Source organism: Aplysia californica, unplaced genomic scaffold, assembly GCF_000002075.1.
Source record: "Aplysia californica isolate F4 #8 unplaced genomic scaffold, AplCal3.0 scaffold02032, whole genome shotgun sequence".
NCBI lineage: Eukaryota > Metazoa > Mollusca > Gastropoda > Aplysiida > Aplysiidae > Aplysia > Aplysia californica.
In genome coordinates this window covers 15,311-23,075 of record NW_004799302.1, presented here as the reverse complement: position 1 = coordinate 23,075, position 7,765 = coordinate 15,311, and the positions used below count along the sequence as shown (strand labels likewise).

Sequence of the window (7,765 nt, the reverse complement as noted above, 5' to 3'; positions counted from 1 at the left end):
ACAACAACAACAACAAAATGAGATGAGATGGCCTTTACTTTCAACTAAAACCGTGTCCTGCAACCACGTTTTCAACCCGCCGGGGCTGTGCTACTTATTGAAGTGTCTAGGGCCATTCCCAAAGAGGGGACATTAACATGTTCTTACGCACAGTAGAATTGTATATGGGCTGATTCATCTATGTCATGCTCATAACAATGCCTGAACTGCAACAGGGAACTGCTGCTTTTTCCTTCCTAATCCTTACTATCGTCCTTTTTTCCTCTACTTCGTTTGTATGTCATGTTTGTCACACTCTTGTGACCTGTTATTTCCAGGGTGCTTTGATAGTGGAAGCAGACTTTGGGCTGTTAAAGCTAGAGAGGTGAGCTTATTAAGCCTGATTCCCTGTAAGGACTTCTATGTTGACATCCATCCCTTGGTGCTAATATGACCTGATGCAGTTGCGAGCACCATAAAACCTCTTCTAAAACTAAACTAAACCATGTTTTTTCCCCACCAGGTGGAGGAGCCCGACGACTGGCTGCGGTTCGGCAACCCATGGGAGAAGGCCCGTCCGGAGTACTGCCTGCCTGTCAACTTCTTCGGCCGTGTGGAGAACGTCAATGGTCAAGATAAGTGGGTGGATACCCAGGTCAGTGCTGCCCGAAAATGATAAAACACCTTATTTTTTTATTTTTGCGAAAATTATTGTATTTTTAAAAAAATTTTTCGCTTAATCGATAGCCTGATCAGTTACCCTACTTTTCTAATTTACTGAAAAACTAGTCAGAGTTTTACTTTGATTTTTTTCACTCTGTGATACTGTGACTAGTTTTTTTTATCAAATTAGAATTCAAATTTCGGAAGAATGCCTTTTTTAAATGGTTATGCTTTCAAAACTCCTGATTATCTTGAAACTTCAGTCAATAAGAAAAAGGCGTTTTGTCGGTGAATGGCAGGGCTTGACACTTTATGGCGGCTGGTTGGAGAGTGCCACTGGTAGGTCTCGTATAAATTTTAACATCCCTCACTTGTTTATGGTTATTATGTCTTGCTCTTTCCCAGCTCCAAAAGATTCCGTTTTTTTGTGTCATCAGGATTTAGCAGCCCAAACTCTCAAACTCTAGCAGGTTTTTAAAAAACATTTTCTTAATGATTGTTTTCTTTTATTACTTCCTTCTTTCTTTTCTTTCATTTTTTCTTTTTTTTCTTTCCGTTTTTTTTCTTTCCTTCTTTCTTTCTTTCTTTCAATCTTTCTGTCTTTCTGTCTCTCTTCCTCTTTCTTCTTTTCTTTTTCACCCATCTCTCTCTCTCTCTCTCTCTCTCTCTCTCTCTCTCCCTCTCCCTCTCCCTCTCCTTCCCTCTCTCCCTCCCTCCCTCCCCCAGAATTATGTCGCAAAGGTTTTTTTAAAAATATATATCTTGACCTTCTTCTGTGCAGTATGGAGTTGGCCCAGACATTTTAAGCATTTTTAAGCGTTGTACATAATCATATATACACCCCCAGGTCCTTTTCGCCATGCCCTACGACACGCCTGTGCCCGGCTACGGCAACAACACAGTGAACACCCTGAGGCTGTGGTCTTGCAAGGCTCCCCACAGCTTCCACCTGCAGTTCTGTACGTATGCGTGCATCGCTTTAATAAGGTTTTCACAGCATTCTGTCCTCTGTTTGTCGCCTCAGAACTATTTTGTTCAATATATACATAAGTAAAGAATGCGCTTTGGACAAAAAAGTTCTAAGGCGACAAGTTTTGGATGGGTTTGCGAATCCTGTGGGAGATTTTTTCTTGGCCTTTAACAGTTTCCAACTCTAGTTTCGTGTCTTCTTCCCTTTTTTGTGTAACTTGGCCTTGCAGATGGTTTTGGGTGCTTCAGGTTGGTCCTACTTTTTATATTTGTATTATTCTCTCTTTTTCTGTCATTTTACTTTATATCAAGAACACTATGACAAAGATTGTGTACCCATCATATTCTTCTGATAGCCTACGTTGCTTCCTTTTTTAAGGTAATTTTTCATGTACGACAACATTATTTCACATATTCAAGATTTTGTTGTAAAGCGCCTAGAGCATGCTCTTGAGCATGGATATGCGCTATATAAATGCAATTATTATTATAATTATTATTACTTAGGTATCCCTTTTATACTCTTCCACTGCTGTTTTGGGGGTTTTTTTCCTGCTTGTCTTGCTGTTAACCTGGACTGAGTGGCCATTATTGTTTTGATATACTTCTTTTCTTGTTCCCATTGATACCTCCTTCAACTTTGCAGTGTAGAACACCGCTGACAAATGATTTTTTGTCCGATTATTTCTGTTTAGAATGATGAAGAAGAACAGTTACTGGGGAGACAAATTTCATCCTTTGTAACATTATTCCCACAGGTTTCTTTCAATATTTCTGTCTTTCTTTCTCTCTTCCTCTTTCCTCTTTTCTTTTTCAACCATCTCTCTCTCTCTCTCTCTCTCTCTCTCTCTCTCTCTCTCTCTCTCTCTCTCTCTTCCTCTCCCTCTCCCTCTCCCTCTCCTTCTCCTTCTCTCTGTCCCTCTCCCTCCCTCTCTCCCTACCTCCCTCTCTCCCTCCCTCCCCAAGAATTATGTCGCAAAGGTTTTTAAAAAATATTTATCTTGACCCTCTTCTGTGCAGTATTGTTCAATGTGCACATAAGTAAAGAGTGCCCTTTGGACAAAATAGTTCTGAGGCGATGAGTTGTGGATGGGTTTATGAGTGCAGATTGTTTAAAACTGTTATTTCTGACTATCTGCCATATTTTTTCCTTAGCAGAAAATAGGTGTTAAAATGTCAATGTCCTTCTCTTTACTCCTTCATACAAATCATAAGAATAAGTTAATTTGCCTGACTTGGGAATCAGACTCAAGTCTTGTGTACAATGGTCATAACAGTGTAGACACTGGTATTTGTTTGAACTGATCCACACAAGATGTTGCTTTATCAGTGTAACCTGCAGTGATCTTTGACATAAATTGCTTGAGCTGGCCCTGTCGCGAAAGTGTTTCATTGCTTTATCATCGTTGTGTCATTTTTGCTTCCACAGTCAATAATGGAGAGTATATCAACGCTGTGTGTGATAGAAACTATGCTGAGAACATTTCAAGAGTGCTCTACCCCAACGACAATGTGAGTGGACAATTTTTTTTTTAATGATTTTTTCGAGGTTTTTTTTTTTTTCTAGTGATACACAAGCAAGCTATCTTTCTGTAGAATTATAATTTCTTTTCAGGATGACCATCGTTTTCATTTCTTGTATTATTGTGCTCTTTCTTTATCATGTGCATGATGTCCTTTTTTAGTTTTGATCTGTCTTTTATTATGCTTTTATTTCTTACCTTGACAGATGTTTGAAGGCAAAGAACTGCGACTGAAACAGGAATACTTTCTGGTGGCTGCTTCCCTCCAAGATCTCATCAGGAGATTCAAGTCATCCTCTTTTGGTCAGGCTAACCCTGTGCGGACTTCTTTCGACACGTTCCCAGACAAGGTATGTGTTATACTGTATAATATCATTGTATCATCGCTTGTCTGAGGGTGTGGTTGGAGAATGTCGCTGTACCTTTCTTTCCTTTCTCATAAATATTTTGTTAGTCTCTTTATTTTTTTCTGTCACTGTATGACTGTGACTGTATTAGTGTGCTCGTAATTATCTCAGAAACAAAATGTCTGGTAATGCTTCTACACAACTTTCTCATGATAGTCTTTCATTGGTGAAAGTTAAAAGTCGGAGAAGAGAGGCATAATATCAGCTGTCCACCTCTCTTTGGAAACATTTCTAGGAGCACCTCTGATAACAGAAAGTGTAGCCATTCTTAAACATCTTGACTCTAATATTCCAAACTCAATGTAACAGCCTTAGCTCTTTACCATCATATTTTGGGGAAAATCCAAAGAAATTGGGTGGTAAACATCGCCAATCAGCGACGTGAGGCGGGAAAGTGTTAAAAGATGCAGAAAAGAGTAAAAGCCCCCTGTAATATTTTAAGTGATAATTGGGAGGATTTAAAATTGTTGATGGATCCTGAGTTATTGCTTTCCTTCTATTTTTCTTGTTGTCTTTCTTTTTTTTTTGGGGGGGGGGGGTCCTTTATCACCATTATTTTTTCTTATGTGCTTTTTGTTTTACCAGAATGTACTTTCAAGAATTTTTTATCTCTTGTCTTCAGGTGGCTATCCAGTTGAATGACACTCACCCGTCTTTGGCCATCCCTGAACTGATGCGTATCTTTGTGGACATCGAGAACATGTCATGGGAAAAGGTGAGGTGTGGGTGCGTGGTGGGGAGTAGCAATGATGGAGGGAGGATGGGATGACATTGTTGTCTGTATCATGTGAGACAGGACAGTAGTGTGAGGTGGTATTAATCAAAGGGACTGGTGCAGTTAGGGAAAAATTAGGTGTTTAGAGTTAAATGATGTATATTGGTACTGTGTTTGTGTACTGCGAATACAGTGATTAATCTCCACTTTGACTGAGATTGAAACTACTTCTTTTTAGGCCTTCTTACTCCACAGCATGCCATGCAGCAAGTAACTGTTTTATTGCCCAAGTTTGTTCTTCGAAATGAGTTGTGAGAGTTTTGTGAAGTGACTTATGAATGGGATGAAATTGGTTAAAAGAATAAGCTTTACAGGATCTTTGACTGCAGTTTGTTATTGTTTCAAACTGACATTTTTCAGTAGCAGAGGCTGGGAGAGATGACTAGCGGCTTTGCAAAGGCAGAAAATTAGGCTACAACCATCGACATAATGTGTTATTTGACCCATCGTAACAAGTTTGAAGCAGTTGAAAATTTTGAGAGAAAAGTGGCTTTGAGAAATCAAATTTTAGTGCCCCTTTTTAATGTGCCTAAAGTCTTATGATTTTGAAAGATGTGAGCCTCTTTTTGAAGAACCGCAGTTGTCTTTCTGTTTAAAGTAAAAAATTCAGTAGAGTTGAGAGTGAATACTAAAGAAATTCAGATAAGAGAGTTGAGTTCAGATGAAGCCTCCCAAGTTCATATCACATTATGAAGAATACAAAATCTCACCCTAGCCCTGTCAAATACGGTCAAATCCTGTGTTCTTTCTCTTCCCCCTTTAAGCCCCATCCTCCGTTACACTGGTGGTGCATAAACTGCCCGTATGCCTTGCAAGACCCCATCCTCTACCCGGCCCGTCTGGGACAAAATGCAACAGAAATGAGTGTCTACTACTGAGGACACTATTAATTTTTTTTTTTAATCTTTGTAAATTAGTTGTGGTAATGACAAGGAGTGAAATATGGAATGTGGTTCTGACGATGTTATGAATCAGAGTAACATATCGCTCAGGCGCTCAGACACAGGGGCACAGTAGCCTCAGGAGTTCAGGGCTCAAATGGTTAAGTAATATAGTTAAGGCTGTGTACTTGAGATGTTCCACTTACTTCAACCCAATCCGTCTGTGTGTGTTCCAGGCGTGGGACATCACCACCCGCACCTGCGCCTACACCAACCACACAGTTCTGCCGGAGGCCCTGGAGCGTTGGCCAGCCAGTCTACTTGCCCTTGTGCTGCCTCGCCATCTGGCCATCCTCTACGAGATCAACGCTCGCTTCCTTGCGGTCAGTTTCCTGCTGCTGTTGTTGTTGTTTGTCTTCCTCATTGTTGTTGTTATTGTTATTGTTGTTGTCATTAGTGTAGGGTCAAGAGTGCATGTAAATACTTGCCATCTTCGTAAAATGTAGACGGTAATATGTCAGGTCAGTTGTTTGTTTTGTTGTTGTTGGTTGTTTTGTTTTTTTGCAGAGTTCAGCCTGCAAGTTTGAAGAGTTAAGTTTTTCTCAAAATCATTTTGTTCTCATGGTGTTATTGTTATTCCGAGTGACAATTTTTGGTTAAATCTGGAAATCCAGATTTCTGAATTTGTCAACTTTTTGCATCTTCTGGCTGAATCTATAAAAAAGTTGCGATACAACATTCTGATTTGGAAATTTTGAATCCTGCAGGTGCATTTCCATGGAGGGGGGGGGGGGTCTGAAAAGTTCAAGATTTTTATCTCAAACTATTTAGCACCTCTGGTTATTAGTCTGTGAATGAAAGAAGTCATGTCTGTTGTGTGTGATGTTACAGGAGGTTTCTAAGCGCTGGCCCGGTGATAACGAGCGCCTGGCTCGCATGTCCTTGGTTGAAGAAGGCGGAGAGAAGAAGCTCAATATGGCCAATGTATCTATTGTGGGCAGCAAGGCGATCAATGGTGTGGCAGCCATTCACTCAGAGATCATCAAGAAATCCACGTAAGTTCTTTACACTGTAGACTCATTGCTCTATGGCTAATACCTTAAGGATTTCAGAGGATTGATGGTTGTTGCTAAAAGTATACATTTTTGTTTCTGTTTTTTACCTGCCCATTTTTATAAACTGGCACTTCTGTGTTTAGTAGTTCCAACAAAATGTTCAGCGTTTTAGATTTTAAAGTTAAATGGTACTGAAAACAAACAGTAGAAAGGCTGTTTGCCCTCAAAATGTTCAAACTTTGAAGAACCTGTTCTACACCTTTGGCTAGTTTTTCAAGAGCGTATAAGATTGCTGGTAGTTTTTAAAAGAATGGAATTCTGTAGATTGGTTTTTCAGTTTCTCGTATAACTGTTCATGACCTTCTTTTGGATGTGATAGGCACATAATTTTTTGGTTTGCACTACAGCAACATAGCTGGTAACCAGTATATATATATTTTTGAGGGTCTGAGGACTGAAGTTCGTTCTTGAATCAGGACACATCAAGATACATATTCTCTGTTTTCTAATTTTGCTCCTCATGGACCTGCCAGTGCTAAATGAAAATTACGATCTTTCAAGGCTGGATTTGCAAATAATAATAGGAATGAAACCAGTAAGTCAACTGGATAAATCTGTTTCTGCAAGTCTGCTTTGATTTGCATGAATTTATTGAACATAAAAAATGTGTGTGAAAGGTTTGGTGGGGGGTTATTTTGCCAATGCCCACCATCTTGACCTGCCGCGTGGGTAGAGTGATTTTTGGGGGGCTTTGAAAAGTTGGTAGCTATGGAGTCAGTTCTTCAGATCCTTCTATATCTACACTGATTCTCCTTTAATTTTGTTCCAACAACTTATTCCATTCTATGAACTTCAGTCAGTTTTTTTTTCTGTTAGTCATGTTTTGTATCGTCAAACGCCAAGATATTGTGGTGATAGGACTCCATGGTGCAGACAAAGATTTTCATTTTTGTGTTGGTTTTAGGGCTTTCTTAGGTAGAATTTAAATGAATTTATATATCAAGAAAATTGTATAGTGAGTCCTCTTAAGATTTAAGAATATAACTATCAGTTATCATGTTCTCGGTTGTTGCTTGAAATGAGCAAAAGTGTCCCTTTCTAAGTTCAGAATAGCGCATAACAGTGCGTAGGTGGATTTTGATTTTTTTTGTTCTATATTTCACGTCACCAGTTTCAAGGACTTCTACGAGATGTTCCCGAAGAAGTTCCAGAACAAAACCAACGGCATCACCCCCAGGAGATGGCTGCTGCTGTGTAACCCTGGACTGGCCGACATCGTTGCAGAGGTGAGGACTTTAGTGCAAATCTGGTAGTCAACACAAAGGGTGCACAGGGCCTCTAGACTCTGTGAACCTAGTCTCAAATAATTAAACCAACACGAGAAAGGGAATCTTCCACCATAAAGTTATATATATATATATGTCAACTAGGAGGCAAAGCGGTTTAGATGAAAAGTTTTTTTGTGGGTTTTTTTTGTCTTGTTTTTTTACAAAGGGGGGGGGGGGGGGGGGGG

At 39.7% G+C, this 7,765-nt stretch overlaps 1 protein-coding gene across 1 annotated transcript in view; it reads left to right on the top strand.

Moving 5' to 3' along the window:
- Positions 1 to 502: 502 nt before the first annotated feature.
- LOC101854622 (glycogen phosphorylase, brain form) overlaps positions 503 to 7,765 on the top strand; it is a gene marked incomplete at its 5' end in the record, with an annotated part of 21,216 nt that continues 13,953 nt past the window's right edge. The window contains 8 exon segments of the mRNA XM_013091075.1: positions 503 to 634; positions 1,490 to 1,601; positions 3,041 to 3,123; positions 3,341 to 3,484; positions 4,164 to 4,256; positions 5,434 to 5,580; positions 6,089 to 6,252; positions 7,424 to 7,538. Of these exon segments, the coding sequence (XP_012946529.1) occupies positions 503 to 634; positions 1,490 to 1,601; positions 3,041 to 3,123; positions 3,341 to 3,484; positions 4,164 to 4,256; positions 5,434 to 5,580; positions 6,089 to 6,252; positions 7,424 to 7,538 (990 nt within the window).